General features: G+C 51.3%; 1 protein-coding gene across 6 annotated transcripts in view; it reads left to right on the top strand.

The window, feature by feature from the left end:
• Zfp423 (zinc finger protein 423) overlaps positions 1–22107 on the top strand; it is a 300244-nt gene that overhangs the window by 1581 nt on the left and 276556 nt on the right. The window contains exons 1-2 of one of the 6 annotated variants that reach the window (XM_011248560.3): positions 878–1277; positions 16926–16985. The exons of 1 other annotated variant lie outside the window; for it this stretch is intronic. In XM_011248560.3, the coding sequence (XP_011246862.1) occupies positions 1238–1277; positions 16926–16985 (100 nt within the window). In that variant the 5' untranslated portion in view covers positions 878–1237. Of the gene's footprint in view, positions 1–877; positions 1278–1434; positions 2865–6599; positions 6674–15608; positions 16758–16925; positions 16986–22107 lie in introns of those variants that run through there. 4 more of the 6 variants (XM_017313033.2, NM_033327.2, XM_030243878.1 and 1 more) reach the window with 4 other exon arrangements.

Here is a 22107-nt window from a genome sequence, read left to right as displayed (position 1 = left end):
AGGGAGGCTGGCGGGCGGGCCGGCGCCGGCTGGAGCGCGGAGGAGCCGGGGCGCAGCCGCCGCCGCCGCTGCCCGGGAGGACGGGAGCCCGGCCGCCGCCGCCTGCTCTTCCCCCTCCTCCGCCACCGCGGCCGCCACCTCCCCCCTCTCCCAGCCCTTGGTCCATGGAGGCAGCTAGCGGGGCCGGCGACTTGGCACCGGCCTGGGGATCGACTGCGCGTCGCGCGCTGAGCACCGCAGCCCGAGGGCAGGCAGCGGCGGCCCGGCACATCGGCTGAGCAATGCCCGTGCCACGGGCGCCCCTGCCCGCCTCCGCCTGAGCGCCCCCGCGCTCCCCTTACTCCTCCAGGGAGCCCGCATCAGATCGAGCCGAGAGCCAGAGAAGGGGGCGTGAGCCGGGGACCCCCAGCCGCGGCTTACAAGCCACTGCGGCCGTTTCGAGCCCCCCTCTAAGTAGGCTGAGTTGAGGGACACCCCCCCCCCCCATCCATCATAATTTCCAAACCAGGCATTTGGGCATTTTTGAGCCATTAATATTTATTATTATTATTTTTTGTGTGTATGTGCGGCAGGGGATAATTTGAAGGCTTTTTTTTTTTTTTCCGGGGGGTACTAAGCTCCTGCGCTCCGGACCGCCTCCGGTCTCCTCGCCCCCTGAGACCCTACGGGCTCCAGCCCGTTCCCCCTCCTCAGATGGGTTCATTGTGAGCTCCGCACCGGGCTGTGTGGCCGGACGCCTGCAAACTTTGCACAAAAATCCGGCAAGGGGCGGAGGAGAAGGAGGAGGAGGGTGAGGGTGGCGGTGGTGTGGGGGAGAGAGGGAGGGGGCCGCAGGGGCCGGGGGCCGGCGGGGGGTGGGGAAGAGGAGGGGGGCGGCTTTTTTTTTTTTTTTTTTTTTTTTGCATAACTCGGCTCGGCCGAGTGGCCTCCGGACTCCCCGCGCCGCTGGGACCGCCGCTGGGACCCGGAGCCCCCGGCTGCCGCATTGCAACAGGCAGGGCCCCGGCGCGCCCCCCGGGCCTCCCCCGGTCCCCCAGCGGCCTGGGCCGTCCAGGGCTGTCCCCTACAGGGAGGCTGCCCGGGACCTGCGGTCCGTTCCTTACGGCCGCCGACCCGGCTGCAAAAAACAAAGTTTCCGAGAGGCAGGAGGAGAAGGGGGAGAAGGGCTGCCCGGAGCGGCGGGGGGCGGTGCGGGGAGCCGACCGCGGACGGCGACGGAGCGCCCGGAGCCCCGGACATGTCCAGGCGGAAGCAGGCGAAGCCGCGATCGGTGAAAGGTGAGCGAGCGAGGCCCGGCGGAGGCGCGAGCAAGCGAGGAGGGAGGGAGCGAGCGAGCGAGGGAGGAGGGACCGGCGGGCGGGCGGGCGGGCGGCCGGGGACCGCGCGAGCGAGCGAGCGCCGAGAGGAGGAGGCGGAGGGAGGCGGAGGCAGAGGCGGAGGCGGAGGCCGCGAACAGGAGGCGCCGGCGGCGGGGGCAGGACGCACACCCTGCCGGCCGATCCGCTCCCGGACCGGCGCCGGCGCTCGCCCGGACCCGGGTTGGGGGGCTCAGTAGAGGGGCCCTCGCAGCTTCTAACGCGCCGGCCCCCGGCCCGCGTGGCCAATCAAGGGGTGCGGGCCGACTTGGCGGGGATTGCGAATCTCGGCGGCAGCATGAGGAAGAGGCGGCGAGGACGGATGCCCCAGAGGCTGGCAGCCCCGAGGCGCCTTGGTTGGCCCCGGGCCTCGCTTGCGTTCACCGGTGCCCTCCTGGTCACTCGGGGACGCGAAGAGAGAGCAAGCCGGGCGCCCCCTCCCCGCCCCGGGCCCAGGCCGAGCTCCCGGCCCGGGCCCCCGCACTTCCTGCCGGCTCCACCGAGGCCAGCTGGGCAGGGAGCCTCGCCAGGAGTTCATTGTCTGTGCCGCGCCGGCGGGATGCTGGTCCCCAGGGGAGCACAGCGGCTGCTGTGAGCGCCCCTTGGAGCGGGGCGTCCGATACCACCCTGGGCAGCCGCGCCGCGGGCACCCAGGCTGTCTTCCGTACTGACTCCCCAGGGTGCGCACGTTTGTGAGGAGCTATAGATAGCCAAGTACACACATCCCCCTTGCTTTCTAATTCCTCGGAGAACCCCGGGTTTGAAGGGACCCCTGGAGAGCAGATGCCTCAGGGAGAAGCTGCGCGAGGGCCTGCAGCTCCTCCCTGTCCCCTTTTCCCTCCCCAGCTCGCTTCTGCAGGCATGGCCTGCTGCTTTGTACCCAGTGCAGCCCCTGCCTGGTCGCGTTGAGAGATAGATTAGATGATACAGGAGCAGGACGAGAGTAGCTGTGGAGCGTGAAGTCTTTAGGCCCTTGTCCTGCTCGACTCTCTTGATAACCTCTGGCCACAGCCCAGCCCTGCTCTGAAAAGTTCATTTCCTGGAGGCCTGCGCGGGAAGGCGTTGGGGCCGGCTCCCTTCCTGCCAGTCTTGCTCCTGGACAGAATAGCTGGTGCTGAATCTGCACCACGTGGGTTGCCAGACACTTGGCTTCTCCTTCCTTCTAAAGCCCCAGGAGAGTCAGGGGCACCTGGCCCCACCGAGACCCTCCCTGTGGTCTTAAGTCTCAAGCGCCGGCTCCTTTCTTTCATTGAGAGAAGTTGCGGCAGCTGAGCGCCTCATCCAGTTTCTCAATCTGGAGCAGGCAGACTTGCTCTACAGAACTGGAGGTTCCAGAGGGTTCTGATTGTGGGACAAAGAGGCCAGAAGAGAAGATTCCCAGAAGACGACAGGGAAGAGGAGAACAGAAAGAAGAGCTTTGCAGATTGAAATAATATTTGATTTCTTTCCTTGGCTAACTACCCAGTTCTTGGAGAGTGACCCAGAAGAAAAGTGGAATTGGAATTATTGGTAGGGAAAACAGTTTTGAGGCAGCTGATTTTGAGTTAAGACTGTGTATAAAAGCAGGTGTGTGTGTGTGTGTGTGTGTGTTGTGTGATGCTGCTTGTTCACCTTTAACCCCGTCTGTGTCTCCAAACCTCTTATTTTAGAAGGCAAGCCACAGAAAGCAAAGGTAGGGCAGATCACAGCAAACAGATGGGTGGGTGTTTCAAAACTGCCTGGACCAAATTCTAAAAACACTCCATGGATCACAGAAAAAGACTAGAATTGAGTTTCAGCCTTTCATGAAATGAGCCTTGAAATGATTTTTAACGAGTGTCCGTCCCTAAATATATGTATTTGTATGTAGCAGGCAACTCAAGCACTGAGAGCCCAGTGGCAGGCAGACCAGCAGAGGCGTTTTGAGAAGTTCTGGAACATGAGTCACACATTACTTTTCCATCCTTGGGGTCTTCAAGGACCCTTGCCTCCTGCCTGACCCTTCCCAGAGCTCTTTCCCAGAAGCCCTTTCTCTCAGTGCTTTGCCTTTACTGAGGTGAATAAGGTGGAGAAGTGAATGACCAGGTATCAAGAGCAGAATTAAGAGAAGAGATAATTTGAATAGACAAGAATTACAATAGGTGAAAGATTTATTCCTTCTCAAGAACTGCCCCCTTTCTCCCCAGCCCTGTTCCAAAGCCAGAGCTGAAGTGTGGACTGTACCATCCACACCAAGGGTTTGAAAGGACAAGGTCTTCACCTTTAAAGATGCTTGAAGGTACTTCTTAAGGACCAGCTGTTCCTTTAACACTGTTTATCCCACTTTAACTCTCCTGCTGTGTGGCAGAGCTGATGGGAGGCATGGTGGACTTCCCCCAGCCTGGAGTATTCTGCTGTGAAAGTCGCTTGGCCGTAATTTGTAATTGATCTCCAAAATATGAAAGCCCATAGCAGGAAGGAAAGACAGAAATGTAACAATTTTGAATGAATGCTCAGAAAGTGTGATTTGAAAGCTAGGGTACAGCAGCTTTGAAAATCAAACAGGCCCCAGGGGGCACTTCCCACTCTGGACACAACCTCCCTCTGGAGTGGGGTCACTTGTCCCCTCAGGATGTTGGTCCTCCTTTGGAAAGCTCCACTCTATAGGGAGGACGCCCAGCAAATAGGCAATGGGGTGGGGGTTCTGAGGCAGGAGGGCAGGGAGTGAGTGGCCTGTTTTTCAAAAGCCCTGTGATTTTGTTAAAAAAAAAAAAAAGAAAAAGAAAAAGAAAAAGAAAAATCAACCCTCCAAACCACCCAAATTCATAACTGTTACAGAAGTCACGCTTTCTGACCGATTTCCCTTTTTCTCTTTGTATGCCTGTCCTGGTGGCGTGGCAGTTGCAACAATTTGTTTCCTTTGATGATTTTGGCCTCATTCCCTAGGCTGTTGTCATCTCCCTCACTGATGCTATTTTGGCTGAGGATACCAGGTAGTTTGGTAACGATTACCAGCAGGTCTCTCTGTCTTTCGACATTGAGGAGCTCTGTCCTCAGGCTGCATGAGAAGACTCTTCACTTCTGCAGGAAATGAACACCCCCTCCCCAGCCTCAGCTAAAAACTTTTCAATAATTTGTACCATGGTTGATTTTCTCTATTTTAGTACAGTTCTTAATATTAATTAGCACTTAGGTTGGGTCCATGCACCCTACCCCTACCCCCACCATCCAAAATGACCACTTGTGACTTCTGTACTGTCATTCCTTTCTTTGTCTTCCCTTGACAGCTTGAGCACCTCAAAAGTCTGTCTTATAAATTTGGTGGTCTAGGGACTTGGGAGCAGTGTGGTTCACCATTGTGCCTGTTTCCATGGAAATAATTGAGGTGTAATAAGTAGAGGCATTCTGAGGTTACAGGTTTCTTGATTCAGCAGAGACCACACGCAAGTGTAAATGGTTGAGATTTGTTTGGCTAAATGAACATGGTCTTGCAGGAAGGGCAAGACAAATCCTTTGTAGATTCCTTAGGCTTCTCTAGGTTCAGGTAGATGACGTTCAAATCCTAATATTTAATTCCTTCCACACCAATTAAATTACCGATCCCCAGCTTTAGAAATACCTGTTTTAGTCTAGAAAATATCCTTTATGTTTAGTAATTGCTGTTTAGGTTCTTACACCTGTTTCCTTGCAAAAACTTAATAAGCAATAAAATAAGATAACTATGTGCCTCTGGCAGGAGAATCTTGCTAAATGTTTAACTGTGAGGTGTCTAGTGTGCATTCGCTAGGAAAGGTTCAAAATGCCGGTGACTTCCCAGTCATAAAGCGATTCAGTAGAACCAGCCAGCCCTGGCAGTGCTGTGGCATGTTAACAGAGGAGGAGGGGGACCACGGGAGGAGGAGGAGGAAACTGGAGCACATCATCTTTAGAGTGCAACCTTCCTAGCTGGAGACAGAAAGGCTGGAGATCTGGTTCAGTCGAATAGAAAGTTGCAACAATTGCTATATCGGTAGCCAGCTCTTAAGCTGGTGGCTGTGGAATTCTTCCCCTGATGTTGGATTTAATAGTCTGGCAATTAGATGCATTGATTTCTCTTAACTGTTCATTTGGATGTGTAAACGAAAGGAGCCCACCACTGAGGCTGCGGTGCAGGCTTGCCGCCTGGCTCTGAGGAACCATTGCTTTAGGTGGTGGTGGGGGGGCTGGGGGGGGAATGAGTTCTCACGGCAGCAATAGGATGGCTTCTCTTTTTAAAATTTTGGTCATCTTGCAGCAAAATGAAGAGCACCTGTTGTTTCAATACTCAATAGATAGACCAAAGGTGTCCACTTTTTTTTTTTTTTTTTTTTAATGAGAAGTGAAAGCACTCTTGTCTGCCAGAGATGCTTCTGGCATCTGCCTCTGAGTTATCAGGCTCAAGTGCATACTTTTGCTGCATTGTCTATTAGGCATCAGAGGGGCCAGTCACACCACCCTGAGCCCTTCTGGTCTAGAGGACCCATTTCCCTCCCCTCCCTCTATCACAATTGTCTAAGTCCTGGGTAGGTGTGCACCCTTTAAGGGTCCAGAGCACCCTCATGGGCTCTCTGGTGGGCTTGTGGCTCTGTGGGTTAGTTTAGGAAGGGTCTCAGGAACATTAGCCCAGCTCACTTGCTGCTTTTGGATCTGCAACTTTGTTGTCATCAGCTGCAGACGCACAGGCATCCAAACTGTCTTGCCATCACAGAAATGGAACTGAAGGTGGTTAGGTTTCTTTATGGCTTGATCCTTTTGCCAGGGTGAGCGAGTATGTTCACAAACTCACCTTATATACACCCTGCACAAAACCACCCTGGCACCTGGCCCAGGACTATTCTTACTCTTATGTCTGGAAAACGTTTGCCGTTAGGAGTCCTTCAGATGTGTGGGTCTAGTGGACTGTGGGGACTAACTTGGGTGCCTTATTACTATGGGGTAGTTGGGAAAATTCTAATACATTGTTTGCTGGCAAATTTGACAATTTCTTCAAATAGCTATCTGATGATGGCAAGGTCATTATATGCATAGAGTGCTTAACTAGCTTTGTACCCAAAAGGGCCTGACAAAGCCAGGGTTGGTTTTATCTTGCTTGAAGTTTTTGGCATTGGCTATTAGCTTTCTAAGCCTGCTGTGGGTTCCAGGAAGGGAGAAATGAGTGGGAGAGATGGGAATGGAAACTTCTGATTCCTAGCTTACCTGGCAGGGTCTGGGACAGCCAACGATTGGGGTTGTACACTCAGTAAATAAAAATACTTTCTCTCTTTCAAGGATGCCAATTAGCTGATTGCTCCTCATGGCTGTCTTTAAGGAGAGCGGTCCTTTACCTATCTTCTCGTACAAAGGTTTGATTTTTTTAATGTCTTGTGAAAAGGATTCTCTTTGTCTTGATTGATGTCAGGAATAAAAGCATGATGGTAATATCCCTCTGAAAGCTATTGTATTGTCAGCCCTGGCTGACAGCGGGAGGGCCTCCCAGCGTTATAGATTAGCACTGTGAAAACACTGACATTTTCTTTGTTACACTGCTGTTGTTCTTCCTGCAAAGTCAATTACACAATGTCAGCTCAGTTACCGAGTTGACTTTGGAAGTAGCAATGGTTTTCATTCTCATCTTAAAGATATAATTTTCCTTTGTTTTATTTATTTGTTTGTTTGTTTATTTATTTATTTAAAACATGCCTTCCTCCATGGTTACCTCCCCTCATTTGTGCCTCTGCCCCCCCCCCCCCCCCAATCCCAGAAGAGCCTCCCTTTAGCAGGACATACACTCTGGTTTCATTTGTGGCAAGTAATAGTTGAAGACTGCTACATGATTCTTTTGGAGTTCTGCTCACTCATATTTCCCTGGCTTCTTATAAGAGCCCCTAACAAATGAGATTAAAGTGCTGATAATCACTTATCAAGTGGGTTGTTTTCTAGATGGGGGGGGTCATTGAACTTGGCAAATTCAGTTTTCTTCCTTTTTCTTTTTGTTCTGAGGCTGTAGCTAAAGCTTGATTCTTGGGTCCATGGGACTCTGGCAAAAAAGTTTTATTTAATTACTTTTCTTTTGAGACGGGGTCTCTCTACATAGCCCTGGATGTCCTGGAACTCACTATGTAGTCCAGGCTAGCCTCAAACTCACAGATATCAGCCTGCCTTTGCCTCTTGAGTGCTGGGATTAAAGGTGTATGCCTCCACATCTAAAACTAATAGAATGTTTTTTTTTGTTTGTTTGTTTTGTTTTTTTTTAAGATTGGATCTTGCTGCATAGCCTAGCCTAGCCTTTTGATTTATTTAGCCTTCTCAATACTGAGATTGTAGGTTTCTGCTACCACTCCTGGCTGAGAAACACTTTTTCTGTTACTCAGGCTCTATAAGCTTTGGCTGTTGGAGGCTGGGGCTCTTGAGTTTGGGCCACATAGTGTCAGAGGAGAGGGGTCTCAGGAGGACAATCATGCACTCCCCTCCTCCCCGGCCCCCACCATAGAGGGCGCATTGCATTTAGAGTCTCATGAGGTGGCCCCAGTCTTTTCTGGACACAGGAAGACTTGGCATCTCTATTGTAGTGCCAAAATCTTTCAGAGAAGGAGGGAGGCCTTGGCATGGCTTTTTGCAGTGCTCTTCCCCTTCAGTTCCCTAATCTGGTCAAGAGAGAGGCAGACACCTGCCTGCGGAGGCTTGTAGGAGTGTCACCTCACCGTTGCCTGGCAGAGGGCCCTTTGTGAGGAGCCGTCATCATCCTGGACTCCAGATGACAGGGAGAGATCCATCAGGATAGTCTGTCCTAGGATTCTAATTGTGGGCCCCCGAAGTTGTTATGAGCCACCAGACAAGAGCCAGTATTCAACAGCAATTTGTCAGGACTAATTTTGTTTTTCTCCAATAATTGAAAATTAATGTCTTGAAGTGAAAGCAGATGTTCGTGTCATCTTCTGAATTGGGATATGAAATGGGGCTCTGTGGATGCGCTCACTGTCTTAACAGCCGCTTCTCTCTCTAGATAATGGGGGTACTGGGGCTGATATCACTTAAGGGCCAGGGACTAAAAGAGACAGAGAGAGGAGAGAGAGAAAGAGAGAGAGAGAGAGAGAGAGAGAGAGAGAGAGAGAGAAGAGGAATGTATGAAATGCTCCTGTGTCCCTTGAGGGTTCATTCTGAGAGAGCACTAAGTGAAAGGCTTTCCCTGGACTGTGGAACTTCTAAGAGTTTATTGTTTTGGAAGTTCCTCCTGCTAGACTGAGGTATTGTGTGGGGACAGTAAGAGAAACAGTGGCCTGGGGCTGAGCCTAACTTCTCTACTATTGTGTGAGTAAAACTGGCTGGAGAGATGGCTCAGTGGTTAAGAGCACTGACTGCTCTTCCCGAGGTCGAGGTCCTGAGTTCAATTCCCAGCAACCACATGGTGGCTCACAACCATCTGTAATGGAATCTGATGCCCTCTTCTGGTGTGACTGAAGAGAGCAATAGTGTACTCATATACATAAAATAAATAAATAAGCCTTAAAAAAAATTACAAGTTAGTGTCCCACACCTTCCATGCCTGGAGGCGGGGGCAGGAGGATTTCTTTGAATTCTAGGTGAGCCTGGCTCACAGAGCAAGTTTGAGGCACCTGGGAAAACACAGTAAGACCCTGTTTACAAAAGAAAGCAAGAAAGATTGCAGATAGTGGGCCAGGCTGGGAAGGTTCACCTGACTGCTCTGAGAAGGGTTTAAAGGATTGTAAACTAGGGCTGGTGAGACGGCTCAGTGGGTAAAGGAACTTTCTACCAAACCTGACCACCTGAGCTCAACCCCTGGGACTCACACAGTGGACAGCAAGAACCAGCTTTGGCAAGTTGTCTTCTGATTTGCACCTACGTGCGCCTTGGTGCCCCAACCCCAAACAAACAGACGTGATTTGGGAGAGGTTATAAAACTGTAAAATCAGTAAAGTTTACCATGAAAAATACATGGTAAGTGGCTGGAAAGCATGCAGTACAGGTGTTTTTGGCCATCTCTGTCATCCTCCTGTATACAGCTCTAGTGGTGTGGCTTGGGGGTCTGTAGTCTAGAAGGCACCATAGTGCTGGCTCGGGAGTGTCTGAGTGATCTGGTGGCCATTGTCAGGCCACCATTGGAGCACTTGCCCTGTCCTCAGGGATACCACACTTCTGGAGGTGGATCCTGGCTGAGTCTGCCTAGACCAGGAGCCTAGGTAGCCAGATCCCAGAGCCTGCTAGGACCCAGCCAGCCCTTCCGTGTTGTACTGGCTGGTTTTGTGTGTCAACTTGACATGGGCTGGAGTTATCACAGAGAAAGGAGCTTCAGTTGAGGAAATTCCTCCAAGAGATCCAGTTGTAAGACATTTTCTCAATTAGTGATCAAGGGTGGGAGGGTCCTTTGTGGGTAGTGCCATCCCTGGGCTGGTAGCCTTGGGTTCTATAAGAAAGCAGGCTGAACAAGCCAGGGGAAGTGAGCCAGTAAGTAACATCCCTCCATGGCGTCTGCATCACTTCTTGTTTCCTGACCTGCTTGAGTTCCAGTCCTGACTTCCTTTGGTGGTGAACAGCAATGTGGAAGTGTAAACTGAATAAACCCTTTCCTCCCTAACTTGCTTCTTGGTCAAGATGTTTGTGCAGAAATAGAAACCCTGACTAAGACACTTGTCTTTTCAACCTGATCTCTCCGGGTTGGCTCCCCTGAGAAAGAAGAAACAGCTCTATGGAATGGCTGCTTTGACTTACTCCTTAAAAGTCCCAATGTGGGCACATAGGTGTGGGTGTTGGTGCAGAGCCATTTGTTAGTCTCCTGGTGGGAGTGGAGGACATTTTCTACCCCTGCCTTTCCTGTAATTGAGATTTGCCTGTCAGTTACCTGGATGGCATTATTTTGTGTAACCCTGACATTCCTGTCCCTTTCTGAGGTTTATTTTACTTCTGTTGCTCCTAGTTAGAGAAGACATACTGCTTCTCTGCCTCCTGCTGTATCCACTTTTACCTGCATGAAGGCAGAGTGATTACCATCTGGGTTTGGTGAAGGGATGGGGAATGGTTAGGTAAGACAGCTGGGCAGGGTGCTCGCCACATCCAGGTTAGACCCTTGGCGAAGGTGCTATGGGACCTTGCAGCTACCAAGATGTTTCTGGTTTCTGAGCAGGAGATAGAACTCTGTCCCTAACCCCCAAGGACAACAGGTTGGCACTTAGGGAGAGGAGAGGCAATCATCAGCTTTAGGGGTTCTCCAGAGAGAGAGGGTACAGGAGGAGCGCAGAGTCCCAGTAGAGACAGACGGAAAGAGGGGGCTCTGGAGGCTGCAGAGTGCTGTGCCTCTGAGATACTGTCAGCAGTGCCCCAGGTTAGCCTCTACAGATGCTCTGTTAGCCCTCCTGGAGGAGTCAGCCAGCTAGGCCTTTCCCGTTTTACCATTGGGTCCCTCCATCCTGAAAGTCAGTGGATGACGAGCAACCTTGGATTCAAGCTCATCTTCCATGTTTCTGGCATCCTTTGTCTCATCCAGCCTGGGCCGATGCACTTACGCTCTCAGGGAAACCTCTGGACATCTGTGTACATCTCTGTACATCTGTGTGTTGGATTACAACTGTAGAGCTGTCTCTCTGACTTACTTGTGGTAGTCTTGGTTCTGCTTCCTAGGGCTATAGTCTACAGTCCTTAGAAGCCAGTTCTTTTGAGAGATGGTAGCATCTGTGTTCTTCAAGTGAGAGAATTCACTGAAGTGTGGACACACTGTTGGGTATCTGGGACTCCATACTCTTGCATGATCTTCATCTCCTTGCCTGGGTTGTGGGTCTAAAAACCTCTGACTGAGCAAATATGGTGGTGGTTGGTGGAGTGCATATGAGTGGGTGAACAATGGGTGTGCGTTGGATAAGTGTGTGGGAGATGTGCAAATGCATTAACCAGGGGCTGAGGGAGCAAATGAGGGTAGGCTGCAGGCGTAAATACCGTCTTGAGGCCTGAGTGGGACTTCATGGCAGTACCCATATCTGAGGCAGGTCCTGCTTCCTCCCTACCTTCCCAGCCTCTGTTTCAGTGAGGGCTGTGAGGCTTCTGCCTGTTGAAGCTGGGGGTGGCTGGTGCCGTCTCCCCTCCATTCTTGCTCCACTGTCGCCACTGTCTCTTGATCTGCACGCCTTAGAAACGATAGCTTAGCATGAGAAAAAATAAAATAATTTTAAGTGGTAAAGCAGAGCCCCTGACTGAACATACATCTCATGCTGCCTCCAGTGAAGTGCCACAAAACTCCAGGGGTCACACTGGAGATGCCTGGGTGGTTTGGGGCTAGCCGGGGCTCTCTATAGTGCAGTACCACTGGGGGCCTACAGACGTTCCTTGTCTTTAGGGTTTGCCTCTGGAGCAGTGGTAGGAGTGAGGGGCGGGGCTGAAACAGAGGTGGGAAGGAGACTATGAACAGTAATAGCCTGGTGGCCTATTAGTTATCTAGAACAGAAAAGAAAGATCCTCCTTTCCTGAAGGTAAACCTGGCATCCATCATGGGGATGAGGAAGGTTAGAGAGAGTATACTCTGAGGCCTCAGGCAAGACAGGTTCTTGTTTGTGCCTGTTTCCTGTCTGTAGAAGGGGATAGGATTGGTTGGGTTGTTACTGTATGCTATGAAGTAGAATTGAAACCAGAACCTTGGACCCAGGGCCTTGTGTGTGTTAGATGGATGCTGTAAACTGAGCTACATCCTCAGCTCTATAGTTTTCTGTTCATTTGATTGGTTGACTTTGCTTGTTTTGGTGACAGTTTTGCTCTGTAGCCAGCCAGGCTGATCTGGAACTTGAGATCTTTGTGCTTCAGCCTCCAGAGTGCTGGGGTGACAGGTCTGTGCCATTGCATGCAGCCTAGGTAGAGTTTTTGATTCATAAAAGTAAAACAAGGGAGAATGAGTGGGTTGGTAGTGATGAATCCAAAGGAGTTGTTCTAGGGAATTCTGCAGTGCGCAGCTGGTCCTGTCCTGCCTGCTCTCTTGCCCTCTTGGAGGCTGAGGAATGTGGGAGACAAGAGAGGCTGGAATAGGACTTGACAGCTGTGTGAACATCTTGAGATGCCCAAGAATCTTAGAGCTTGTGGGGTCGATGTGCCAGCTGTATAGACGCATTTGGCCCTAAGGCTTGGCTAAGCATCCCGGAAGCTGGTTCTCTGGGTACTTTTTTCATCCAGGGCTGATGAAGGTGGAGAATGACCAGGTCATACATGTGTCCATCCAGAGCCACGGGGAGGGCATGTGTGGGGTCAACGCTGTACAATCTCATCCCTCTTGTACCTCCACACGATTCTTGATTGACTTTGTGTTCTGGAGACCTGTAAACTGTGGCACTGAAATGCCCTGGCCAAGGTCATTCAGAACAGCTAGGATTTGTGCATAAGTCTTAGCCAGCTCCAGAGCCCGAGCCAGTGGTCATTAGCTTTATAATTACACTGGCAGCCCTGAAAGTAACAGACAATCTGCTTTCTCAAGGGCTGCGGAAGCCCCTGGCTCTGTAGGAGCAGAGCTCAGCCCTGCTTTCACACCTTTGTAGAATGCTGCCTTTGGACTGGGTGTGCTCACATCTTAAGAGAAAGTAAATGATTTCTGAGCTGGGCGGCAGCACATGCCTTTAATTCTGGCATTCTGGAGGCAGGGGTGGAGATTGTGATTTCGAGGCCAGCCTGGTCTACAGAGTGAGTTCCAGGAAAGCCTGGGTTGGTTATACAGAGACCCTGTCTCAAACAAAGAAACAAACAAACAAATGAGATAGTTTATATACGTTGGTGTTTTAACTGCATACATGCCTGTGTAAGGGTGTTTGGATCCCCCCTGAACAGGAGTTATAGACAGTTGCGAGCTGCCATGTGGTACTGGGAATTGAACCTCGGGAAGAGCAGCCAGTGCTCTTAACCACGGAGTCATCTCTCTAGCCCAATATTTCTGAATCTTAAAATAACTTAATTCTATTTCTTCCTAGTGACAGTGGTTGTCATCTTTATACCTAGATTTTTTCAAGAGTGCATGTGTATGTAACAGCTACACATGAACACAGAGAGTATCATATGCCCCCTGACTGTATTGCCTCTCATTTAGTATTCTCACATAGCAGTGGTTCCAGTCTTGGTTGTACAGTTTTCTCTTAGACACCTGAAGTAGTAACATGACCTGGACCGTAGTGCAGAATTTTTGAAGATTAGGTTTCAGGTTAGTTTTCCTTTTGAAGCTTTCTGTAAATGGAATGTAGCACCAGGGCTAAAGCCCGTTAGCATGGAAGTTACTACCATGAGGGTGTTGTAGATCTCCACATTCACAGCCAGAAGGCACTGGAATTTCTGTACAGTCCTCTGTTGGTGGATATGCAATCAGCTCCTGTGTTTTGTTGTTACACTGATGCGGAGCATCCTCACTTGCGGAGTTTTGTGTTCTTGTTTGAGCGTTTCTTAGTGTTGATCTCTAGAGGTGGGATTGTCGGTCGAGGAGTATTTCCTTGAACAGTTGTGTAGCTATTTCCAAACTGACTTGTAGACCTCACACCAGCTCACCCACCATTATCTAGTGTGTGAAGGCGGATTTCACCTCATCCTTAACTCGAGCAGTGCTTTTTTTTTTTTTTTTTTTTTTCTTCTCTCTTTGTTTTGTTTTTCTTTTGCCAAGAAATCACACATTGTTTTTATCCACATTTCATTAGGGAAGTTTCTCGTGCTGATGGGCACTGCTGGGGTACCCTTTCCCCCTCTTTCTCATACATCCATTCATCCTCGTACATCCTGAGCATCCGACCTAGGTGAGACCCAGCCTGGTTCAAAGGAAGATTCAGAGGGAACCAAGAGGAATCCATGCTGGTAAAATCTGAATCTCTGAGTGCCGGATGAGACACGGGACAGCCAAGGGAGAGAGAGGCACAGGCCTTGGGCTGTGGTGGGGTAGATGGATGGAATTCCTTTGCTAAGGGAATGGGCAGAGTCCATCTCATTTGGAGGATGGGATCAGCAGGAGTAGTTAACATCTAATGAGTGCTTACATGTAGGCACAGTCTGTGATGTTACAGGCAGTGGATGTCCTTGAACCTAGTGCTCACTTTCACTGTCTAGATGATCTTGGCCTAGTTTTTTTTTCTGAACAATAACGATTCCTTGTTTTGTTTTTGTTTTTAAGGACAAGAGTTTTTTCTCTGTCTTGGATCTTGCCTTGTAGACCAGGCTGGCCTTAAACCCTGACTACCTGACTCTGCCTCCCGAGTGCCGCTGGATTGAAGGTGTGTGCCACCACTGCCTGGCAATAGTGATTCTTAATCAGGACTCCTAGGCTGAGCACCCTTCTCCTGAGGGTGGTCTGAAGTGCTCAGAGAGCTGCAGGTCAGGTGTTCAAGGTTATGCAGTGACCTTGTGACAGGGTTGTGTCCGAGGGAAGAGCAAGGGCATCCTGGGAACTTGCTGCGCTGCTCACGGCTTGTCTTCTCCATCCCCCCTGTAGATTATTTCTTTTTGGTCACTGGCCAGCCATAGGAAACGACTGTTGGGAGAGCAGGGCATTGCCACATGGGCTTCATGTGCCTGTGCACACAGATCTGTGCACTCTTGTGGGTCTGTGTGCCTGTGTGTGAATGTCTCCTCAAGTGTGTCTCTATCTTTGTACCTGTGTGTTGGAGTCAAGGCATGCACATGTGTGAGTTGGCCTTGGATGCTAGCCTCCCGGGGAAAAGGCTGATCACAGCAGTGGTGGGCTTTGTGTGTGGCTTCTCTGTTTCCATCATTTAGGTATTCAGGAGTACTTCCTGTGTGCCCAGCTCCGTCCTATGGTAAACACAAACAGACAAGTCTGTCTCTCTTAAAGTCCGTTGACTGTTTATAAAATCGTGGTTTGAGAGTGGTATGATGTCTCCTGTGACCAGATGCACTTGACAACACTGGATTAAGCAGAGTTCCAACTTTCTTAAACCTTTAGGGTTTCTCTGATCCTTTAAAATGCTCATGTGAGAGTCTCTCAGAGAGCCTCATGGTTTGTGATGAGCCCTACATCCCTTGTGGCTGGATCCTCTCACCTCAGCTTGAGTTTCAAGGCTTTCAAGGTCCACAGCTGTTGGTTGGTTGTTCACTTTCTCATTCATGCATCCCATGTGTTTACTGAGCAAGTACTCTATGCCAAGGCTCTAGCGACAGGTGCACCTGTAAGTTCACCGTAGTTGGAGAGAGAGGCTTCTGTAAATATACCAGTTAATAACACAATTCCTGTTCAGAAGGGAATGGTGAGGAGAAGCTATCTGGATAGGACCATTCTGGAGGGCATGTGTATCCAATTAACAGAAGTTTCTGATGGGAGGGGGCCCGAAGGGTTTTGCTTCCACGGGGCTGGGGAGTTTGTGGGAGGTGGCAGGGTATCCCTGAGTTTCCTCCCCTCTTACTACATGCACCCCCACCCCCACTGGCTCAGTTCCTTTTGGCTTTTCTGGTGCAATCCAGGCCCCAGAGAGACTCCCTGGGTGATGGGTCAGCTCAACTAGGGCTGTCTACCAGCAAAGGCTTAGAATTCTTGAGCCTCATTCTTGCCCCAGGAACCAAAATGCCACATCCTTCCACCCCCACCACAGACTCACAGCTCTCTCAGTATATCAGCCTGATGGGAGGCCTCAGGCCATGACCTGTCTCTGTGAGAACCCTCCCGCAGGGTGCCTCCTCTGTCTGGTCTCTGCATTGTCCCCAGCACCTGGCGGTGCACTCACATTCCAGACTTATTTGACAGATGGGGAAATGAGGCCAGGAGGCTCCTCTGTCTCCTCAGAGGCCCGGCCCAGAACCTGGCCCTTCCCAGGCCATGCTGTGTGACCTGAGGTGTGGTGTTGATGAGGGAGGCACCTTGGGTTGGGGACACCAGAGATTTACAGGACAAGAGATGGAGAGTTGGGCCTACTGCAGCCTGTCTATGGACTTGTCTCAGAGATCTGGATGCAGGGTCACCAGAGCAGGGACAGGAAGACAGTGAGGCAATACTTAAAAAGGAAGAGGTCATAGATGGATAGGGCAAGAAATGAGAGTAGGAACGCAGTTGGGGGAAAGGAGGGGTGGAGACGGTGAGGTGGGGGATGGGAAAAGGGTAGGTGAAGCCAGGCCGCGGCTCCGGGGCCCTTTCTGCTTCGTGACCTGCGAGAGCCTGGTGGCCTTGGGAACGTGGCCCTTTCGGGGTCCCCACCCTCCTGCCCATGGAGGCGGTCCTGGGACTCCTTTGAGGCGCCGTCCTGGGAACGCGCCGGCTGCCCCCCACCCGTGCTGAGGGCTCCATGGCTGCGACGCAGTAACTCAGGGCCTGGACTTGGCACAAAGCGGCCGCGGCGGGGGACTGGCTGGGAAGGCACGGGTTGCGCCGCTCGCGCGTCGCCGGGTGGCCCCCGCCACTCAGTCGATCCCGGCGCCCTCAGGCCTCAGAGACCCAGGCCCGGCGGGGGCGGCGTCGCGACTCCTGCAGGGTGCCGGGCGGTGGTAGGTGGTGGGCTGCAGCCCGCTGGCCAGATGTGCACCTTAGGGAGCCTTGGGGTCCCGGAGCTCGGATTGGCCCCCAGCTTTGGGGCGGGGCTTAAGGAGGTCAGAGGCTGCAGCTTGGTCTATGCACTGTAACACAACCAGTGCCCTCCATTGCTTGCTTCCTAGGGGCCAGGGCTGTTCTGAGCACGTCACACCAATTCAAGCTTTACAGACACCTATGGGCAGGTACTGTGATCACTCGTGGGTTACGGGGGTGGGGGAGCTGAAGCACAGGGATGTAAAGTCAATGACCCAACGCTGGACAGGTAGAACTAGTTACTATTTGAACACAAGCTTGGAGACCTCAGAACTACACGGTGTCTCTGCGGTATGCCAGGAATACTTAGATAGGCTTGGCCTATGGGCATGGGTTGGTTTCTCTTTATCTATCTATCTATCTATCTATCTATCTATCTATCTATCTATCTATCTATCTATTCATTCAAGATAGGGTCTCCTGGGTTGGTTTCTCTTATTTATTCATTCATTCATTCATTCATTCATTCATTCATTCAAGATAGGGTCTCCTGTATTTTAGATTGGCCTAGAACCTGTATTATAGCTGAGGATAATCTTGATTTTCTGGTCCTCCTGCCCTCTACCCTCTGAATGCCGTGATTACCAACAGATACCAACACACCTCGTTTATGGGATGTCAGAGATCCAAGCTCTGTATTTGCGCATGCTAAGCAAGCGCTACCTGATGAACTCCATCCCCAGCCCTTGAATGCATTTGTCTAAGAAATTACAGGCAGAAGACCTACAGACAGATCCAAGTCACCTAGTTTGGTTTGCCTCTTAAAACTCTCTCCCCACTCATTCAGTAGATGGCTGGTACTGCCTGAGCTGGATGGCCGTTTCGAGGCATTCTGGGTACCTGCCGTCAGGGAGCTAACAGTGGACTTCAGAGTAAGATAGACAGAGTACATATTGCCAATGGCTGATTCTCACCGGGAACCTGCTCTGCTTATCTGACTTCCGCACCTCTGGGAGGACATTCCAGAAGAGGTGAGGGGATGTAGCTGACATGGGAAGATGGGAGAGAAGCACAGAGGAAAGTAGACAGCCTTCTTTGTCTTTGACCCCAGGGCTGCCTTCCTTTGCCTGGGTCCAGCCCTGCTATGATAGAAGGAGAAGCAAAAGTCGTCCTCTTCACCCTTGAGAATCCGATAGAACAACATCTGTGGGAATGTGGGGTGTGTATGTCTGGGGGGACCGGGAAGAGTCTGGATGGCTTTCTTTGAGATCAGAGCATAGTGGATAGTAGAGGAATGTAGAATAGTAGAAAAGTCCTCTGGGTATGGGGTGGCACCGTTGGGTAGTCTGCTGGTGTGTGCACACAGTACAGAGCATGGTCCCTTCTGGAAAGTCCCCAGGATGGCTGTCTGAGCTTTGGTCTTTGCATTTATTTATTTTGTGTGATGTCTATGTGTGGCTGTGCAAATGTCTTAGCGTATATGTATATAGACCAGAGGACAATTTGCAGGGGACTATTTTCTCCTTCCACCATGACGGTTCCAGGGATTGAGCTCTGATCACCAGTTTGGTGGCAAGTCTTCTTACCTGGCAAGCCATTTAGCTATTCCTTGGGCCTTGATACAAATACATATACACATACATCTATCTAGATATCTATTTATTTTTTAAAGATTTATTTTATGTTTGTGAGTACATTGTTGCTGTCTTCAGACACACCAGAAGAGGGCATCAGATCCCATTACAGATAGCTGTGAGCCACCATGTGGTTGCTGGGAATTGAACTCAGGACCTCTTAACCACTGAGCCATCTCTCCAGCCCCAGGCCTTGATTTTTAAAAGCCCTCTTCTTAATTTTTTTTTTTTTTTAATTCTGGGGGTACTGAATATTGAACCCAGTGATTCACACATGTTAGGCAAGTATTCCAATACCAAGTTCTGTTCCCTACTCTTTACTTGATTATCTTTATTTTTTAAGTGATAGATTTATTTTTATTTTATGTGTATTGGTGTTTCCCCTGTGTGTATGTTTGTGTGAGGATGCCAGATCCCCTGGAACTGGAGTTACAGACAATTGTGAGTTGCCATGTAGGTGCTGGGAATTGAATCCAGGCCTTCTGGAAAAGCAGCCAGTGCTATTAACCACTGAGCCATCTCTTTAGTTCTTTATTTATTTCTTCATTTATTTATTTTATGTATATGGGTGTCTTGTCTGCATATATGTCAGAATACCACATATGTGTTTGGTCCTCATAGAGGCCAGAGGATAGCCTCAGATCCTCTGAAACTGGAGTTACAGATGGTTGTGAGATGCCACGTGGGTGCTAGGAATTGAACTCAGGTCCCCTGGAAGAGCAGCCAGTGTTCTTGACCATCAAGTCATTTCTCTAATCCCTCTTATCTCTATTTTTAAATTAATCTAAGTCACCCTGCCCAGCCTTGAGCAGACCCAGATTAGGTAGAATAGCTCTGTACCACCATGCCCAGCTCTGAAAGACACATAGGTTTATACGACCTCTGCGACTTGTGTCATTCTTGAAGTTCACATGGCACCTCCACACACCCAGGGAGGTCCCTTCTGCTGTGCCAAATGAGAAAGGGGTTCACAGAAGCTATAGGCCTTGTTCTAAGCTCAGGAGTATCAGGGCCATTTGCTACAGTGAGTTGGGCTGTTTATTTCCAATGTGCAAGAAACTTTCTGGGGTCTATGACCCTGTGCACACTGTTAGGGCTGAGGACGGAGGGAACATTCTGACACTCCAGCATTGCTGCTGGTCCCTGAGTCTGCCTAGCCAGGCCAAGCTGCTCCCATCCCCCATCCTGGATCCGTGAGAAGCCAGCTGCCCACTTGTGTCCACAGTTCAATCTGTTTGGGTGTCTCCCGGGGTTTTATTCCGAATGTCCTGTCCTCTTCACTGGCTGGCTCTCCACGTTCTCCAGGGGAAAATGTGGAGGCCTGCCCTGGCCTGGGTTTCCTGAACTCATTTTTCACTCGGGTGTGCTGGGTGAGGCTGAGCTTGTCCCCATCTCCCTGTGTATCTGGTCCTGCTTTATTTTTTTCAGAGAGTCCACCTGGGAGGTTTGGCCAATGAGTAAGAGGTAGCAGAAGGGACAGGTGTTTATCAATTTTTCTTTTCCTTTTTTTTTTTTTGAGGCTTACTGTGTACCATTTTCAAAATGACTGCTATATATGCCTTTCATGATTCAGTAGTTCTGTCAGGTTGGTACCAATCTGTTTCCCTGGCTTCAGGAGTTGAGGAAATGCCTAGTGTTCAAGGACATAGTGGCTAGATGCAATGGGGTCGGCTAGAGACACTCGTGGGCTGCTTTCTACACTTGATCTTAGCCAAAAGGCCGAGAAGCGATTGTGGGCTGCTTTCTGCATACCTGGTGAGTCAGCGTCAACCTAGCTTTTCCCCAGGAGGTCCGAGTGGGCCAGTGAGGAGAAAAGAAAAAGTTCGACTCCGAGCTGAGCTGGTGACAGACACCGTCTCCCTGAGGATGGTGGTCGTCTTTATCCCTTCCCTGCTTCTGGGCTGGGTCCACACCTGAGGCTCTAGTTGGGAGCATGCGCAATTTGGACAGGTTAGAGAAGGGAAGACTGCCAGGGTGTCCCACTGACCGCTGAGAGGTTGGTGAAGCAGGCTGTGCTTGCTTCCTAGTGTTTTGAGAACCTGGTGATACCCGAGGCCAGCTCTTCTGTTCTGTGAGATCAGGGTTAGTGTACTCAGGGTAGGAGTCTTCCTTTCTCCTGTGACTTCTCCCACCCCACTCCTCCAGGCTTTGGGAAGTCTTTCTGGATTATCGGGAATCCCGGAAGTGATTGTTGGGGTGTGTGTGTGGGGGGGGGCGGGTGGCTTGCTGGGGATACAAAGTAAGGTGTTTGCTTGAACTGCCTCCTAAGCCCCAGGGGTTGGTCTGTAAGCCTGCTTCATGTTTCCTGCCACCCCCCCTCCAACCCCCACTACCCCATGGGTGCATGCCTCTCCATGGTGCCTGCTGTGTCAGGTTGCTCTAAGTCTTTGTCCCCTTGACTTTCTTACCCCATCCCCTACAAAAGCCTGGAGCCCTGGATACACTCCCACAACAGGACACTGAACCCCTTCTATATTCTCTGCCCCACACCCACCCCCTCCTTGCTTAGCTTCCTGGAACTCAGGCACCCTGGAGGTTTCTGGACCGTATCGAGTTGCCTGGGTGGGTAGATGCTTCCTTTTTTTTTTTTTTTGTGGCCATGAGTTGGGGAGCTTCTAAAGAAACTGGTGACAGAGCTGGACCAGTCATGGGTGGAGACCTACCACTCGCTGGTGTCTCCCTGGATCAAACTGTGTCCCCCTGAGGACCCTGGAATCTGGTTGCCCCTCCTGGGTGGGGAGCAGCTTGGGCGGCGTTTCCTGCCTCCCTCCCTTTCCTTTTTCACCGGGCTCCCTAAGGATGCCTCTTGGGGACAGGGGCCCACTCCAATCTTCTCGCTGGTGAGCTGTGGCTGACTTGGCCTGACACAGCCACAGTTCTGCTGAACTAGGGCCCAGCATGGGCTGCGCGACATTTTTGCTCCCTACCCCAGGAGCCCAGCCTCCTGGCGGGACAGCTGGGCCCCAGCTGGGCACACCTCCTGCTCTGAGCCAACCGGCTGCTCCGTGTGGACTGGAGGGTGGGCTCTAAGAGATGGGAAAGGAGCCTCCAAGGCCAATGGGTGGGGTAAAGGGAAGGACCAACCTGGGGGAGGGTCCAAATGAAGGCCTCCCCCACCCCTGCAGTTAATTCTGAAGCGATTTTGACAACCCTCATGTCTTCTGCAGCCGTTCAGCCACTCTGCCTGGCCCCCCAAGGCCTACTGCACACATGGTTTTGCTTTTCCAAGCATCCTCCCCTGGTTCCCTCCCCCTGGGTGCCTTCACGAGCTCTTCGGCCCCCTCCCCCAGCCCTCCTGGGCCCCCTCCTTCCTCCTTGACCCACTTTAGTCCCCTGTTGCTGGGGGAGGGGAATGCGCAGCCGGCGGCTCTGATCCTGGCTGCCTCCCCCAGCATCCCTTGGGGCGGGCTCTGGATGGAGCCAGCAGGCTGAGCCGGCCTGGCCCCAGGGACTGGCACACGGCGAGCTCCGTGTGGCAGCCTCCCTGCCCCCTCCTTGGACAGACAGTTCTGGACAGCTGCCCCTGCCCGGGCCCCTGGGAGGCCCTGCCAGGACACAGCTCTGGTTTCCCCCAGCCCCAGGGAGCAATGGCTGTAGAGGTCCCTCCCACCACTGCCTCCTTGAGGAGCACTTCCGGGAGGAGCTACAGGGCAAGGGCAGTTTCTACCTATCCTTCCCCTTTATCTCTATTGGAGAA

The sequence above is a fragment of the Mus musculus genome, chromosome 8, assembly GCF_000001635.26.
Source record: "Mus musculus strain C57BL/6J chromosome 8, GRCm38.p6 C57BL/6J".
NCBI lineage: Eukaryota > Metazoa > Chordata > Mammalia > Rodentia > Muridae > Mus > Mus musculus.
Note: the sequence above shows the minus strand (reverse complement) of the source record. Positions and strands in the feature narration are given on the sequence as shown.